The following is an 18,302-nucleotide window of genomic DNA, read 5'->3' as shown; positions in this document are numbered from 1 at the left end:
AAACACTGTAGTACATTTAGAAAAACGGTGTCATCGTCGTCTCCATGATAATCGTAAAGAAATTCTTCGATAAAGAAGTCTTGAAATAAAAAGTCCGGAGCAATGCCCACCATACAGGTGGCCACTTTGGCACACAACGTGCAACTTATCCAAAAGAAGTTTAGAAATCAAACCCTCACCTTTTTATTAAGAGATCGGGTTTCTTTAGATGTCGGGGTGAAAAAGTTTTGAAGACAGCCCCTCCGTCCGGTGAAGGAGGGACGCTTCTATTAAACGTGAACATGCTTGAGTTTGGTGCGCCCGGCGCCTCCCAGAAGTTTGAGGTATAAAAGCTAGGACCTAATGTTCGTTTAGGCAGTAGGGAGTTTCTGCTGGGGTCTGATTTGGAGTCACAGAAGACCGGACCCTACCCGTGTATGATTGGAGTCTAAAGAAAAAAAAGAGATTCCCTCGCCTCAAAGAGTCTACATGTCTAATATTTAGACATGTTCAGCTTTGTGGATATTCGGTTGGCGCTGTTGCTCAGCGCAACGGTTCTTTTGGCAAGAGGACAAGGCGAGGACGATCGTAAGTATAAAACTTTTCTTAAAACTTTTGCTGGAGGTTGATGGTTGCAAAAGGGGTGAGGCGGTAGTTCTGTGATGCTGAGATGGGAGAGTCAGAGAAGAAAAAAATGACTAAACGCTACATTAATTCTTGTAGTCTGTGCTGTGCCTTAAGCATAGGTTGTCATTTTTTCTGGAATGGGAGAGGAACACTTGGACATGATTTAGACCCATTGGGCCTTTTCGAGCTCTGCATGCGAGCCTTTGGAGACAAGTTGGCACAGGTTTTCAGGCTCTCCTCCATGCGCAATTTATTGTCCTCGAGCTATAGGTTTCAGCTTTCAGCTGCCAGAACAGAAAAGCAGATGGAGAAGCAATGATCGAATACCGGACAAAATATCATTTTGAATTTAATTATTAATAACAAAAGGTGCAGAAAGATGCATTGGTAAAAAGATGCGTTCGTTACAATATAATTCATTGACTGGATCAAATATTGACCAGCTGAAAAAAGAAAAGCACGTTTAGCTTAGATCTTGCTTATTCTTCTAACTTTTGAACTGAACAAAATGATCCGAATAGAAGAGGCATGTATGGAAAAAGTTTTTCCCCCAGCAAAAGGATGATCTCATTCTTGGACTGGTATTTGGAGCATCTCACAAACTAGCTAGTGAATTCTTTGCATTAAAACAACATGATCTACTTAAAAAGAATAACAATGAAGTTAGAACAATTGAAAAGTTACATTTAGAGTCATTTGACATTTAAAACGCATTTTTTCATAACCTATAATTTTACCAGTTTAAGTGGTTATGTTTTCAGGCTGTATTACAGCGCCACCCAGAGGATACATACGCAATTGCATCATATTTAGACAATTGCCCCCAAAACGTTCCCCCATCCCTTTCGCTTTTTTTCTCTGTTATGATGATTGGAAACACATGCGGACTCTGCAGACTTTCCACTTAAGGAAACCGTTAGTCATTGCCAAACCGACAGTTTTCGATTACTTTATGATGGACGGTCAGCTTCAGCGGACGTGGAAATTTTCCCTGAATAATGGATTTTGGGCGTACAAGCATAACGCCACCTAAAGTTCACTTTCAGACCAAACCATTTGCAATATAAAGAATGCAGGTCAGGGTCTGTGTTGACACCCACAATTCTCAGCGTGTCCCCAGGTCACCCGAAAAAAAGTGTGATCTAACAAGAATGTTTGCAACTGTCAACAGATGTACTACCAAATTCTAGATGCATGCATTGCAAGACTAAAGTGAAATTATGTTAAATTCACAGATGACCAAAAAAGTGAATTTTATCATGACTATTTCTGTGCACATCAAACTTTACATAAAAGAAGAATGTTGCAATTCATACTTTTCTGCTTACGGTCTTGTTCTTTTTCGTAGGCACAGGTGGCAGCTGCACATTTGACGGTAAGACCTACAGTGACAGGGATGTCTGGAAACCAGAGGATTGTCAAATCTGCGTGTGCGACAGCGGCACCGTTATGTGCGACGAGGTGATCTGCGAGGACACGACCGACTGCCCCAACCCAGTGATTCCCCACGGCGAGTGCTGCCCCGTCTGCCCAGACGACGGTACGACGCCTTGATTTTCACGCACCGTTTTGGTTGTTGTTGTTGGTTTTGTAAACCGAGGGAAATTCTTTCAAGATCCACATTCCCCACTTTAAAAGTGTGTGGCGTCCTGGGAAAATCACGGATCAACATCATTTTCTCCCCTTTCGGATGTTGTCGGCCAATCACTGGATTACTTTACATTTCATTTCCACACCCTGATCCTTTGGCTCAGTAGTCCTAAACCAAGGCCTAAATATATTAGGGGAAAACAGCACTCAAACGGTCTCATTGCTGATACTGTTTATATGTTTTCTCCAAAGAGGAATATCATTCATTAGTATTTTATATGGTTTTAATTTTTCGTTTTCTTTTTTCTTCACTTTAATAGAGTTCCAGGAGCCCAGTGTTGAGGTAAATGTCACTTTTATTAAAAATAAGCTTATATTTCCAGAGAGAATATATTAAATAATAGGCCTAATGTAAATAATAAGAATACACTTTTAAGTAGGCCATACGTTTGAATAATCATTTAAAATTAATCAAAAAATGAATGGTTTAAAAAACTTTTTTAATCCTTACTCTTTCTCAGGGACCTAAAGGTGCTCCCGGTGACAAGGGTGACAGGGTAGGTTTATATTTCTTTCTTTTCATTTATGTGCAGGTGTATTGATCCATCATTGTTTTGATATTCTTGGTAAATATCCTCATGCTCCTAGGGACAACATAATGAGTATTTAGTTCTGCACAGGCAAGCAGTTACACCTTACAGCTTATATGCTTATTTATAGACATTTATGTCACAAAGCTTACCTGATCTCCAAATGTGTGTGAACACAACAAACATAGCCTGATTTCAAACCTCATGAGATTTTGAGATGTGAAGTCGTTTTGTTGGTGAGGTCATGCAGATTTTGGGGTTGGTATATTTGCTGAATTTTTATCTCATTTTGTGACACAAGGACTCATATGTCTAACAACAGTATGTAGCAGCACAAAGTAGTTGTTTATGTGTGTTAAAATGATGCTATCTATAAGCATGAGCTGCTAGTTTACCTTGTTTTGTTATATGGCATTCGTGGTACTTTGAACACTTGTGTAGAGGCACAGGGGTATTATGTAGTCTGTATTTAAATGACAGAATGAAATATTAACTCTTCATTGTGCACCAGTTACATCTGTACCCAGTTAGACTGACTTGTCATTGTTGTGCATTGACTTGAATACACAAACCTGTATGTTACACAGAGTGCCAGTCGTATTCACTCAAATCATGTTTTTTTTCTTTAAAACAGGGTCTTCCTGGTCCTCCTGGCAATGATGGAATCCCTGGACAGCCTGGCCTCCCTGGGCCCCCAGGCCCTCCTGGACCACCCGGCCTTGGTGGAGTATGTATTTCACCTTAAAAACAGAAAATACTAAAACTTTGTAACAGACAGGATAAAGAAAGGACTTTCATGCATCTTTAGGCCAAGTGCTTAACTTCTGGAGTTTTTGTTCCCAACTCAATGGTCTAAAGAGAGCTTCAGGCCAGGTTTTGAAATTAAAGTACCTTTCAGGTCACCTTTCAGCACCATTATAGTGGACAGCGCTCTGGGGCCTTTGCAGTAGTTGCATTGCTTGAGATAAAGCTTAGATAAATTCCATTTTAGTTCACTGTGCTGAGATAAACTGATATCTCTTTGAAAATGTTGAAGTTCAGACGGTTCACAAACTAAGGAACCTGAAGTCCCTGTCCAAATTACTGACCAGCTTTTTTCTTCTGCTTTCTCCACAGAACTTTTCTCCTCAGATGTCTGGTGGCTTTGATGAGAAATCCGGTGGAGCAATGGCTGTCCCAGGCCCCATGGTTAGTACACATACATGAACACACACGCTTACATGCACACTGTATGCATAAAATTAGGCATACAGGCAAACATGTTGTGATACCAAGATACACTTGGTTTGCCCTCCTGTCCTTTTGTTTTCATTTGTAGCTCTTTATAAAAAACAGCGTCATTAGCTGTCACCCTACAAACACCTGCTACTTATAATCTTCACTGTTCATCTAAACAAAATCAGATTTATCAGACGTTAAACAGGATTACTAACTCCTACTTGCCATACAAAGACCTGTAGCATATTACTCATAAAAAACATGATCAGTTTCCAGGTATACTGACTATCTGCCTATACTCTTTTTTTTTTTTGTAGGGTGCCATGGGCCCCCGTGGACCCCCTGGATCTCCCGGAGCATCTGTGAGTAACAACTGTTTAACATATTGTATTTAAATAATCATCAAATGACATGTTTTTATTTTAGAAGAAATACACGGTTGCAGAGCACATATTTCTATTTCCAAGATTTTCCTGCAATTCTAATATTCCAACTATCAAGTATATAACATTGTGTTTTTATGTCAATCTCTACAGGGACCACAAGGTTTTTCAGGTCCCCCGGGTGAGCCTGGAGAGGCTGGTTCTCCTGTAAGTATACAAACCAAATACACACTTTAAGACTCCATGTAACCCTTGTTACTGTAGAATACACATTATGTGGCATAGCTGCAGTTTGACTCATGTAGGTCAAATGAGGTCAACAGTATCTTGAATCATGAACTCAGCCACATTGATTTACCCAAGGTTGGATACATAATATCCAGGTTACTAATATAACTAAGGTCTCTTCCTGGATCATTTAAGCCCCCACAATTTGAGACATATATTTATACCCATACAAAAACAGAGAGAGGCTTTTTCTAACTAAACTTTCCAACTTTTAGGGTGCAATGGGTCCACGTGGTTCTGCTGGCCCACCTGGAAAGAATGGAGAAGATGTAAGCAACCCACGCTTTGTAAACTGTACATTTAAATATATATATTTAGTTTCCACACCTCAGTATGATAGAGGCCTTATGATTCAGTCTAACTCCTTCCTCTCTTTGTAGGGTGAATCTGGCAAACCTGGTCGCACCGGTGAGCGTGGAACCCCCGGCGCACAGGTGAGGTTTAGAGTGCTAGTGTGTGCTTTTCAGGATAACTTAGTAAGTCGAATATATTATTCAACATAATATTTTTTGCTTAGGGTGCTCGTGGATTCCCCGGAACCCCTGGACTTCCAGGCATCAAGGGACACAGAGTAAGAAATGTTTATTTCAGACTGACTGCTCTGGACATCTATCCACATAAACTAATATCTTCATGCCTTTCTCTCTACCTCAGGGATTCAGTGGTCTAGATGGAGCTAAGGGAGATGGTGGCCCTGCTGGACCAAAGGTAAAATGAACATCTTGAACCAGTGTAGACGTTTACATTTTAACATTCAGCAGACCACTTAACATGCCCGTTTGTCTGTTAGGGTGAGGCTGGTTCCGCTGGTGAGAACGGTACCCCTGGTGCTATGGTAAGTAACGATTATTCCCACCTTGAAATCACATATTTAAACATAGCACAGATGTGTCTTATCTGAGCTTCAACTCCCATGTTTGCACCTTTCTGACTTTCCTAATCAAACTCTGTTATCCAGGGTCCTCGCGGTCTGCCTGGCGAGAGAGGCCGTGCTGGTCCTTCTGGTGCTGCTGTAAGTGACTCTTATATGTGCATATTCAGTTCAGTTCAAAATCGTGCTTTTTTTACAGTGTTGCACTGATTCAAAACAGCTTTACAAGGAAAAAGACATCACAAAAACAAAACAACAACAAAAAATAGATCAAATATATCATTTTCGTGTACGCTGAAGTCATATCCACCTAAATACAGACATTGTAACAACAGACATATGTAGAAAAATATTTCCACAGAGAATATTTTTAGTCTATCCAGTGTGCTTGATCAAATCTGAGATGAAACACTGGGATGTTTTTTATTTAGCTTTAAATTAACTGATATCAAATGCCCTTCAACATAATATTAAACACTCAGTATTTATAAATCCACAGGTTATTACCTTATATTTAGATAATAAGTGAGCTGCTGGTCTCTATTATGGCTCCAAATAATCTCTCTCTCTCCATTTGTTTCAGGGTGCCCGTGGAAATGATGGTGCCGCTGGAGCTGCTGGTCCCCCTGTAAGTGACCATTTAAAAAAATGATTATGAAAAAAGGACAAACTTCCACAAATGCACACTGGACTGTTTGAAATCTTGTTGTTGTACTTTTACAATCAGTACAAGAACTTTAGGATCAACGTGTTTTTGTTTATTTGTTTACTTTTTTAGGGCCCAACTGGCCCTGCTGGTTCCCCAGGATTCCCTGGTGGCCCTGGAGCTAAGGTAAAAAAAGTCAATTGTTTCATCACAATCACGCAGATTTGACCTTCACACAAACAGCAAGAATACCACAAGATTGAACTGTAATTGAGTCATGAGAGCCAGAGGGTTTTGTCCATTCAGCTTTTTAACACTACTGATGTGTCAGTCATATGGATTATGTCGGTCAACATTGACTGAGTCATTCACAAACAGTGTGTTAATAGGGCAAATCTGACAACCTAGAATACTATCATTTTGAATTTGGTTACTATGTTATTTTATTTGAGTTATTTTGCTTGACACTAAAGTTATTTTAATATATTAATTATGGGATTGAATTATCCATATTGGAAATTCAGAGGACTACAGATTCATCCTTCACAATAAAATAAAGCAAAATACACATTCCATAAACATGAAATTCAAACTTGGACTTGACTTGTCAGAAGTACCACAGAAATACAGATCATGTCTTCTCAAATTTATTGATTTGTGCACCCTATACATTCTTCTCTTATTTACATTTAGGGTTGAGATGCTCACTATATGTTTAGTTGAGGGCAGTTAGGTGTATCAACTCAAACCTCATTCTTCTTTGCTTTCTCTAGGGAGAGGTTGGTGCTCAGGGAAGCCGTGGTGCTGAGGGACCCCAGGGAGCCCGTGGTGAGCCTGGTAACCCTGGACCTGCTGGTGCTGCCGGACCCGCTGTGAGTAAATCTTTGTATTTTCCAACCAATGAAACGTGATGAGAATTATCTCTGGTTATTTAGAGAAGTTGTGCCGTTCTGTCCTGACCGCTTCATTCATGTCGTCTTTCAACTATAGGGTAACAATGGAGCTGATGGTTCCCCTGGTGCTAAGGGTGCACCTGTAAGTATCATTTTAATTATTATCAGAAATTCATAATATAAAATAATGTCATGTCTTAGAACATTTTTGTTTCAGGTCGCAATATTATTTCTGGTTATACTTGAACTGTGGTGTTGGCAAATTAACCCCTAAACTTTGTAACACTTTGCTGCCACCTGCAGGGTGCTTCTGGTATTGCTGGTGCTCCTGGTTTCCCCGGACCTCGTGGTCCTCCTGGACCTGCTGGAGCTGGTGGGGCCCCTGGCCCTAAGGGTAACACTGTAAGTGGCAACTTCTCCAGAAATGAGTTTTTTTATTTGCACTTTTTGCTTTATTAAACTTCTAGGCTTTTTGTCTGCATCTGTTCACCGATTTGTTTTGTTTTTCAGGGTGAGGCTGGTGCTCCTGGTGCCAAGGGAGAGTCTGGCGTCAAGGGAGAGGCTGTAAGTATATACCTTGATTTAGCTGAATTTTAGCGTGAATAACAAAAACATTGCGCTGACATTTTGTTCCATTTAACACTATCCAAAAGCACCAATATTTCCAGTTGCTTATATGACAAATGCATTTTCATACATTTTCATTATTGTTGTTCTATTTCTAACCATCTCCTCTTTGTTTGCGTGCTTTCGCAGGGTGCCGCTGGAGTTCAGGGAGCCCATGGACCCCCTGGTGAAGAGGGAAAGAGAGGACCCCGTGGTGAGGTCGGTGCTGCAGGTACCCGTGGAGCCACTGGAGAGCGTGTATGTACCCACGTCAAATCTGTTCAGATATTCTGTTTCATATAAGATTGTGTTTGGAGAGCTCCATATACAATTTCATCTCTGTATACATATTGTTAAAAGTTCTAAATTACAATACACGTTAGTCAGAGGCAGTAACTGCAACCATTTTGTCTTTTTGTGCAGGGTGCCCCTGGTGCTCGTGGTTTCCCTGGTGCTGATGGATCTGCTGGTCCTAGAGTAAGTTGTCAAAAGATACGGAAAATCCATGTGGTATACTTCATTTCATATTTCAGTGGTAAATTGTGCCACTCTCTTTGGTCTGTGTGATAGGGTGGTCCTGGTGAACGTGGAGGTCCTGGAGCTGTCGGACCTAAGGGTGCCACTGGTGAGCCTGGCCGCAATGGTGAACCTGGCATGCCAGGATCCAAGGTAAGAAAGTTGGCATCAAAAGGAGTGCCGGTTTCATTTATTGTGTGTTAGTGTTCTGGTGTCACTGAGCACTACTTAAACCCATATCCCCTTCTTGACAATTATAGGGTATGACTGGAAGCCCTGGCAGCCCTGGACCTGATGGCAAGTTGGGACCTGCTGTGAGTTTCCCGTTCTCTGCACAACACTCCCCATACAGTTCTCCATAATGGCAAAAAATAGAATGTTCATAACTCATTTATGACAGACATATTTTCCATCTACTTTGCACAATACATATCCGGCATTGTGGATGGGGTTCACAGAGCTCACTTGCCTTTTTGTTTAATAACTGACAGGGTGCATCTGGACAAGATGGCCGCCCTGGACCACCCGGCCCTATTGGAGCCAGAGGACAGCCTGGTGTCATGGGATTCCCTGGACCCAAGGGTGCTGCTGTAAGTGCTCTCTTTATCTTTTCAAGTTTTACTTTTTAATCAAATTCCTGAACATATTCAGGGAAATAGTCAGATTAAGTTAGAATGCACTAGAATTCCTGTGTTATCAATACAGTAGTTTGCCAAAATGTAGACAACCTGACCTTATGGTTTATTTTACTCCTGTACAGGGTGAGGGTGGCAAACCTGGTGAGAGGGGTGTGATGGGACCTCTTGGTGCCACTGTACGTATTTCACAGCACTTTTATTCATTTGGTTAAGCTTGTTTTGGTGCAGACCTTATTCTATTGTGTTTTGTGCTTGACTATAGGGTGCTCCTGGTAAGGATGGTGATGTTGGTGCCCCTGGTGCTTCTGGACCTGCTGTGAGTAGGACTTTTAATATCACACGATGCACCTGACACATGGTTTCTAGTCATTTTAGCTTGATTATGAACAGCAGCTTTGCTAATGCATCATGTAAAGCATCTCATTACAGTGGTTTAATCATAAATTAACCACTCTGATATCTACTTTTGGCTAATGTTTTTGTACCATTTACTGAACAGGGTCCTGCTGGTGAGAGAGGTGAGCAGGGACCCGCTGGTTCTCCTGGATTCCAGGTAAGTGTGTTTCACTCTTTCCATCTACTAAAACACAGTCGTGTCTACTGTGGATTATGGGAACAGAATCTTCAACTCCTTATTGTCTTAAAATGACAGGGTCTGCCAGGACCTCAAGGAGCAACTGGTGAGCCTGGCAAATCTGGTGAGCAGGTAAGTTACCAGCCGTTATGCTGATACAGAAATCCAAAACAATTTGAACATCTTCATTGTATATAAATAGATATGACACAATGCTTATTTGCCTTCTCTGTCTATTAAAGGGTATCCCTGGAGAGGCTGGAGCTCCTGGACCCGCTGGATCCAGAGTGAGTATCTGTGGCATAATCACAAAATGATCACACATCCCCAATCCAAAATCTTCTTCACACTTTGTATTAGTATAATGATCAAGAACCGATGGGATCTCTCTCCTTTTTTAACCCAGGGCGATAGAGGTTTCGCTGGTGAGCGTGGTTCCCCCGGCCCTGCTGGTCCTGCTGGTGCCCGTGGTTCTCCTGGTTCAGCTGGTAACGATGGTGCCAAGGTGAGTTCTACCTGTTCTGTTAACCATTCTTGAAACTTGTGTTGGTAAAGCTAAAAAAGCTAGCTATGCTAGCTACAAATGGTATTATAACAATTTAAAATCATAGATTACATATGAAGGATATTTTTTGCTTTCTTAGGGAGATGCTGGTTCTCCAGGTGCCTCTGGTGCTCAGGGTCCTCCAGGACTTCAAGGCATGCCTGGTGAACGGGGTTCTGCTGGTCTGCCAGGTCTTAAGGGTGACAGAGTAAGTATAAATGACAGCACACTTAAGGTACACAAAACAGACTCTCTGACACTCGCTCTCATGAACATTTATGTAATTTATCTTTTACCACTATATCTTTATAGCGGCAAACGCACTTCATTTTAACCCTTTCCGCTCTGCGCGCTGCTTCTCTCCCGCAAAAGAGCATGAAGAGCAGCAGACACGTGCTTATTTTAACAACAGTAGTGCAGACACGCAGAGCCGGTAAATGGACACACAACAGTAAACAAAATGCAGCAATATTAAAATATTTGTATCTGTCAGTCTGTTTACTGTTTGCCTCCCACCTTTCGACCAGATTTGTGATATTTTATGAACCATAACGTTTTCATCTATATTTAGCATTAGTATTATTGATCAGCATGTAAACATTTCAAGGTTATTTTAGTTTACTAAAATTAAAACTTTGAAAACGTCTCTGTTCATTGAAATCAAATCAAATATTGACCTAAAAATTATGGGGAAAAACTTAACTAAAGTAAAAATTGAAATGTTGCCTCAAAAATAAATTGAAATAAGTTTAAAGCACTAAAATTATAATAATAAACAAAAACTGAAATAAAACTAAAATAGAAATGAATTAATATTATATAGCAACATAAAAAATAAACAAATAAATTATGAAATGACAAAAGAATATACCACAATTGCTAAAACTTTAACTAAAGATCTAAAAATAAAAGCTAATTAAAAAAAAGAAAAGAAATGAAACTAAAATGAAAACTATAATAACTCTGAAACATTTGTGACCCTGTGAAAACCCAGGCTAAAGTCTCAAAATCTAATTAATTATTAGATAACAACCATCAAATATTAATTTCAAGCATTCATTTCACTTAGATTTCAATCTTTTGTTGTTATTTTTCACAGAATATTCTGTAGAATGATTTTGTGTAGAAAACAGTTAAAAGACTTTTTCTGGGTTTTCACAAGCAAAAAAAAACTACTGACAACATACAAACACCATAATGTAACAATTAGAATGCTCTCATCATAAACAGGAAACAAATGTACTTACTAAATTAGCCTTTCCATGCCATTCAAACCAGAACTACGTCTAGCTTTAAATCATTTCCCAATTAGAATGTTGTTCATTATAAAATGTGACCCTACATTTTATAATGAACAACATTCTAATTGGGAAATTATTAACTGGGCTAAATTGATTAAATATTTATTTATTTTCAAAAAACATACTGTCCGGACCTCCATTTGGAAGAAAATATAAAGACCGGACCTCTTGGAATTTTAATTGAATACCTCTGGCCTAGACGATAGAACACCTGAAGAACTTCACCCTACTTGACCAGACTTCTGCAGTTAGGCTTGTGTCAGGCACATGGTATGGACTTTTATCCCAAATTAACTGATGGCAAACTTTTACCCTAGGGTGACCAAGGTGGCAAGGGTGCTGATGGTGCCCCTGGTAAAGATGGCGTCCGTGGTATGACTGGACCAATTGGACCTCCAGGACCTGCTGGAGCTCCTGGTGACAAGGTGAGTGTTAAACTGGACTCCATACTCTGATGTTGTCATTCATGATGAATTCTTAAAGTTGAAGAGACCCATCTTGTTTTCTATTATTTGTATCTTTATCCAGGGAGAGACTGGTGCTGCTGGACTTGTTGGACCTACTGGTGCCCGTGGAGCACCTGTGAGTGCAATCTTCTAAGAAGAGTTCAAGAGAATTTGATGAAATGCTGATCTGTAGTGAGTTTCTAAAATATCCTGATCTCCTCATCTTTTCTATAATCTAGGGTGAGCGTGGTGAGTCTGGTTCCCCTGGACCTGCTGGATTTGCTGGACCTCCTGTGAGTAAACAAAATCCCAGTAGAACTTTTTTAAATGTTTTAAAGATCCTAGGCCAGTTCATGGTTCAAACATCTCATTTGTCTCCAACAGGGTGCCGATGGTCTGCCTGGTGCTAAGGGAGAGGCTGGTGACAATGGTGGTAAGGGTGATGCTGGTCCTCCAGGACCTGCAGGAGCAACTGGTACCCCTGGACCTCAGGTGTGATTATTTTCTATACCACCTCAGTCCAGGGACAACAACGACAATTTTCTTAGATATTTACCTAATGCTTGTCCAAAACAGTTCATACAGTATATTCTTTGTTTAAGCATGAGCATTTATCTTTATAATGCGTAATGAATCTATCAGTGTTCTATACTAATGTTGACATAACACTTCTTAAAGTCAAAATCCTAATTTGTGCTGAACAGGGTCCTGTTGGCGCTACTGGAGCTAAAGGTGGCCGTGGTGCAGCTGGTCCCCCTGTGAGTACAACCACCATCATTTTATATTTTTGAATGTCCCTCGATATAATACTAAACAGAGTTCAAAGTAATACCTTCTGCCATTTAAAGCATTTGGAACTTATGTAATAATTTATTTTAAGGGTGCTACTGGTTTCCCTGGTGCTGCTGGCAGAGTTGGACCTCCTGGCCCCTCTGTAAGAACCTCTTCCGCAGTTTCATTTACACTGGAGTTTGCACACAAACACACAATACAGATCCAGTCTGTTTTAGACTGTTCACACATTTTCAAACACTATGCTTAAAAGTAAGTAACCTCTTCCATAATTATTGACTGTTTCTGATTTTTGGTTTTAGGGTAATGCTGGAGCCCCAGGACCTTCCGGACCCCCTGGAAAGGAGGGCCAGAAAGGTAACCGTGGTGAGACTGGACCTTCTGGTCGCACTGGTGAAGTTGGTGTTGCTGGACCACCTGGTGCTCCTGGTGAGAAGGGAAATCCTGGAGCTGAGGGTGCCCCTGTAAGTCTATCATGCTGATCTTTAAAAACGTCTACTCAAGGCCAGAGTATATTTTTACTGGATTCGCACATTCTCACATTAGAATAGACAGTGGAACCAGATTGGTTGCCATGACAGCCTAAATGCATTTAGACTAAGTATGGCTTGTTCAGGTCAACTGTTTAGATTTTGGCCAAGTTTTCCAGATTCTGAATTGAAGTAATACTTGGTCTGGGGCCGGGCCACAGCAGAACAATTTTGTTGACTGAAAGAGTTTGCTGTATTCAAAGCACACAAAGTGTACTTCTTTGAATTGGTTTCAAAAGTTTTATCTTGGAGGGGTTTGACCACAAAATCCTTTCCCACATTTCAACTAGCCCAGTATTACACTTTTTGGCAAACTTTATGCATGCTTCAAATGGCTTTTTTAAGTGTGACTTTCCCATAGAAGCTAATGATATGTAAAGCTCACTATTTGGTTTAATGACATACTTCATGTCCTTTAAGTGATTGTTTAGATTAAATGAAAGTCTTTTCTTCAAAATTATGTCACTAATTTCTTTGTCTCTTTTTTTTTGCAGGGTTCTTCTGGTATCCCTGGACCTGCAGGTATTGCTGGGCAGCGTGGTATTGTTGGTCTTCCTGGACAAAGAGGCGAGCGTGGTTTCCCTGGTCTCTCTGGCCAATCTGTGAGTGCTTTGTCATACAAAAAGATCACTGGTTTAGTTCCAAGGGCATATGTGTTCTACAGCTTTCTTTGTGATGCCATCTAGGGAGAACCTGGCAAACAGGGACCTGGTGGCCCCTCTGGTGAACGTGGACCTCCTGGTCCTATGGGACCCCCTGGATTGGGTGGACCTCCTGGCGAGCCTGGTCGTGAGGTAAGAATATACACCTGTAACATTTAAGTTTTTTTAAAGTCTAACAACAAGTTTGTAGGTCCTTCTGCTTTGCTGACATTTAACAAACAATTATTTGTCATATATTAGGGTACTCCAGGTAATGAGGGTTCTGCTGGACGTGATGGTGCTTCTGGCCCCAAGGTGATCTAAACTTTTCAAACTTCTGAAATTCTCATAGTGTATACACATAAGGCACCCAAACCCTTGGATGTTCCATGTCTATAACATTAGCATTATTCATGTTATCACAGGGTGACCGTGGTGAGACTGGAGCTGCTGGTGCTTCAGGTGCCCCCGGACCCCCTGGCGCTCCTGGACCCATTGGGCCTTCTGGAAAGACTGGTGATCGTGGAGAGTCTGTAAGTGTCCCATCTTCAAAAAAAGAACTGAACTGTAACTGTTGAAGTCTTAACAAAGATTCATTGAATGTACATTTAATTCAAATAATCAATTTATCCTCCCTAGGGTCCTGCTGGTCCTGCCGGTGCTGCTGGCCCTGCTGGTTCTCGTGGTCCCTCTGTAAGTCTACATTTAAATCTGGACTCTGTGTGTTGATAATATACCATATTGTAGATTGAGTTGTAATCTTGTTATGCAGGGACCAGCTGGAGCCCGTGGAGACAAAGGTGAGGCTGGTGAGGGTGGTGAGAGAGGCATGAAGGGACACAGAGGATTCACCGGAATGCAGGGACCCCCAGGACCTCCTGTAAGCCTTATATGACTCATGGATAAGAAACCTCCGATATAGCTCTGATATAATATCTGTTAGATGGACAAGGTGTTTGTGAATTTTTTATTTTAATATTCTGTAGGGACCTTCAGGAGAGCCTGGACCTGCTGGAACTTCTGGACCCGCTGGACCTAGAGTAAGTATTTTCAAGAAATATAAAACCTACTACTTCTTTTATTTTGCTGATTTCATGAGGCTTTGAGGCGGCACACACATAGTAACCGGAGTTTGTTTTGAAGTTGGTGTGTTAACAACAACAAAAAATCCCTTTGTATTCTATCAACAGGGGCCTTCTGGATCTGCAGGTTCAGCTGGTAAGGATGGTATGTCTGGACTTCCTGGACCCATTGGACCTCCTGGACCCCGTGGTCGCAATGGTGAAATTGGACCAGCGGTGGGTGACACTTTCCTTATCTACATGGTTATGCAGCCAGTAAGCAAAATGTGTACTTTAACCCCCCTATCTTTGGTTTATCTTCTGGTTTAGGGAGCCCCTGGATCTCCCGGACCACCTGGACCTCCTGGACCCTCTGGTGGTGGATTTGACATCGGCTTCATTGCCCAGCCACAGGAGAAGGCCCCCGATCCCTTCCGTCACTTCCGTGCTGATGATGCCAACGTGATGCGTGATCGTGACCTTGAGATTGACACCACCCTCAAGTCCCTGAGCCAACAGATTGAAAGCATCATTAGCCCAGATGGCACCAAGAAGAACCCTGCACGCACTTGCCGTGACCTGAAGATGTGCCACCCAGACTGGAAGAGCGGTGTGTGCCTTTCTACAGCCATCTGCTTGCCCTGCATCATACTGCACAACTTTACAAATTGTAATCTCTGTCCTTCATTTCTTCTGCATAGGCGAGTACTGGATTGATCCTGACCAGGGATGCAACCAGGACGCCATCAAGGTCTACTGCAACATGGAAACTGGTGAGACCTGCGTCTACCCAACTCAGTCCAACATTCCCAAGAAGAGCTGGTACACAAGCAAGAACATCAAGGAGAAGAAGCATGTCTGGTTCGGAGAGGCCATGACTGATGGCTTCCAGGTGATGATACGATGATATGAATTTCTCTTCATGTGTTCATTTACTAGTTTTGCTAATTTTCTGTGCTTCTCTCGACCCCTGCAGTTCGAGTATGGCAATGAGGACTCCAAGCCTGAGGATGTCAACATTCAGCTCACCTTCTTGCGTCTCATGTCCTCCGACGCCTCCCAGAACATCACATACCACTGCAAGAACAGTATTGCATACATGGACCAGGCCTCTGGCAACCTGAAGAAGGCTCTTCTTCTGCAGGGCTCCAACGAGATCGAGATCAGAGCAGAGGGCAATAGCCGCTTCACATACACCGTCAGTGAAGATGGTTGCACGGTATGGAGGATTTTATTTAGAATATTATGTGGCTCTGTTAATGCTACCGTATGTACTGTATGTAACGCTGTACGTATGTGATCAAGTTTACTGGAATATGGTTTAAATCAAATCTAAACAAATTAAGATTAAAAAGAAGCTAATATATTCATTATGTCATCTCATGTATGTAAGAATAACAAAGTTACTAATGTCATCCTTCTGTTCTTTTTTTTGCAGTCGCACACCGGTGCATGGGGCAAGACAGTCATCGACTACAAAACAACAAAAACATCCCGTCTGCCTATTATTGACATCGCTCCTATGGACGTTGGCGCACCTAATCAGGAATTTGGCATTGAAGTTGGCCCAGTCTGCTTCTTGTAAAAAGAAATCTGGACTTGAGATTGTTTGTGTGCGTGTGTTTTTTCTAGCAATCATCTCTCTGAAATCTTTTCTATGCATTAAAAATTCAAACCCTAGAATTCAAATTGGCTGTCCAGATGGTCCACTTGCTTAGACCTGCGCTTCAGAAGACAGTGGTTGTGTGTTGTCAGGCTTTTTTTCTTTGGACCACTATACTGTCACCAGCCACACTGAGGATACTTTAGAAGACTCATTTGTTTCACTGGCAACAAGAAAATAATATATACCTATAAAGTGTAAAATCCCCCTGGAGTTTAAAAGAAACATCACTGACACAAGTGACTTTTTTCAACCACTGCGGAAGGACAATGAAAGAGCAAAACCAAATGCTTTGTACCATGTTCAGGTGTTAAATAAATATGTAAAATGACATTTAAGCGTCTTTGTGTTATGCCCATTAGGACCACCGGGTGCCCAATGCAAGATGTTTTTCAAAGGTCACAGCTAGTAGAAACATGGGGTTCGACTTTGTTTTGATGTCTTATGGCTACCTCGCAAACGAAACCATTCCCAGTGTTGACCAACACCAGGTCAGGATTTTACTTATGAGAAGAATGGATAAAAGAGCAAGTGACCGCTGTAAAAGGTGCTATTTTCCTCATGAGGTCCTGTTAGCAAGATCCTAGAGTTTTTCTAAAAGTAATGTATTTTTCGTCGCTTTGCTCACAGGGCCTTTGGTGCTAATAAAAGCCTAGCGTCTTGCTGCCCAGCTGTGACAGATGCCTTCTTTCTTAAGTGTACGCTAAGATCCAAACAGCAGAGCTTTTTTTCAAGCAGTACTGTAGCTGTGATACATGCAGTCTTTTCAAGTGTAGAATAAGCAGGTGGAGTCTGTTTTTATTTTCCAAATACACCTTTTTGACACTTTTTGGTTGTTGTCTTTTGGTTTCTTTACAAAATATTCCCCTAATGTTGTCCAGTTGCTTCCAGTTCCATCCCCACTTCCTTCCCAGAATTCTGTCATAGGAATTTGTTTTTTTAACCCGAGTTAAAACTAAAAGGCAATCAAGTAGAAAAGTCCTAATATAATGAGAGGAGCAGACACACCATATGGGGATTAAAGCAAAAGGATCTGTACCTATTTTGTATATGTATAATAATTTGAGATGTTTTTAATTATTTTGAATGCTGAAATAAAGCATGTTAAGTGGTCGATCTTATGTTTGTCAGAAGTGATCTTGACTCGTCCCTGACTGCCCAATGGACTTGAATGAAGCACAGCTTGCACCTGTTATTGTTTTGACTCAAAGGAAGATTAAAGAAAATCTCTGAAACGTTTGTCTCTGGTACTTGCTGGCCATTTTACTTAGCAAAACTAATTGCAAGAACAATTTCTAGCCTAAAGGGGAAAAAAAGTGGCTTTCATTAGTAAATGCAGACGTTGTGATAATAAGCACTAACCTGATACAGTCTGGAGGTTCTTCTGTCGACTCGAAAAATATCAACACACACAATATTCCACAAAGAAATTAGTCCTTCAGTGAGAATGATGTACGTGGCGCGCTCAGGTCGAAGCCCCAAATTGTCCTTGCAATCGTTCATCCTTGATGTTGCAAAAATGTCAAATCTGCTCATCTTTAACTTGATCTTGTAAGATGTCTCTGCATTAAAGTACTAAAATATCAAGTTAAAACAATTTGAAAAGCTACGTTAAGTGTGGAAGGGGAACTCTCCTCGGCTGAAATGCGCAGTGGAATGATGAAGGTGGTCGGTGGTGAAGGTGGTACTGCTGCAGGACACAACAGGGCCATTGTATCGTAATGGTATGCGGATTCTTCCGTAGTGGGGGGCTTGAATATCCGAGCTGCTTAACCCTGGCGCTTTTAACAGTCCAATTTTTCTGAGACAGTGAAAAATTGTACTGGCCTTGAGGTAATAGAGAGTTTTAATCTTTAGCCTGGAAAGCCAATCGTTCCTATTTAATGTTGTTATGTCAATTGTCAC

The 18,302-nt window shown here is 41.2% G+C and overlaps 1 protein-coding gene across 1 annotated transcript; it reads left to right on the top strand.

Annotated features, from left to right (window-relative positions):
* The first annotated feature begins 341 nt into the window (after positions 1-341).
* col1a1a (collagen, type I, alpha 1a) lies at positions 342-17,518 on the top strand. Its single transcript, XM_057345905.1, has 51 exons — positions 342-567; positions 1,955-2,146; positions 2,517-2,539; positions 2,718-2,753; positions 3,421-3,513; positions 3,903-3,974; positions 4,322-4,366; positions 4,541-4,594; positions 4,891-4,944; positions 5,056-5,109; positions 5,193-5,246; positions 5,330-5,383; positions 5,466-5,510; positions 5,634-5,687; positions 6,130-6,174; positions 6,325-6,378; positions 6,966-7,064; positions 7,183-7,227; positions 7,389-7,487; positions 7,596-7,649; positions 7,842-7,949; positions 8,115-8,168; positions 8,262-8,360; positions 8,468-8,521; positions 8,699-8,797; positions 8,968-9,021; positions 9,108-9,161; positions 9,345-9,398; positions 9,498-9,551; positions 9,662-9,706; positions 9,826-9,924; positions 10,064-10,171; positions 11,582-11,689; positions 11,793-11,846; positions 11,950-12,003; positions 12,095-12,202; positions 12,415-12,468; positions 12,591-12,644; positions 12,805-12,966; positions 13,527-13,634; positions 13,719-13,826; positions 13,935-13,988; positions 14,099-14,206; positions 14,313-14,366; positions 14,446-14,553; positions 14,660-14,713; positions 14,864-14,971; positions 15,065-15,344; positions 15,436-15,626; positions 15,711-15,953; positions 16,173-17,518. Exons 1-51 carry the CDS (start codon positions 486-488, stop codon positions 16,317-16,319), a joined length of 4,347 nt encoding a protein of 1,448 aa, XP_057201888.1. The 5' UTR covers positions 342-485; the 3' UTR covers positions 16,320-17,518.
* The last annotated feature ends 784 nt before the right edge of the window (positions 17,519-18,302 follow it).

This window comes from Triplophysa rosa, linkage group LG11 (assembly GCF_024868665.1).
Source record: "Triplophysa rosa linkage group LG11, Trosa_1v2, whole genome shotgun sequence".
In the NCBI taxonomy this organism is placed as follows: Eukaryota; Metazoa; Chordata; class Actinopteri; order Cypriniformes; family Nemacheilidae; genus Triplophysa; species Triplophysa rosa.
This window is presented reverse-complemented; position numbering and strand designations above follow the sequence as displayed.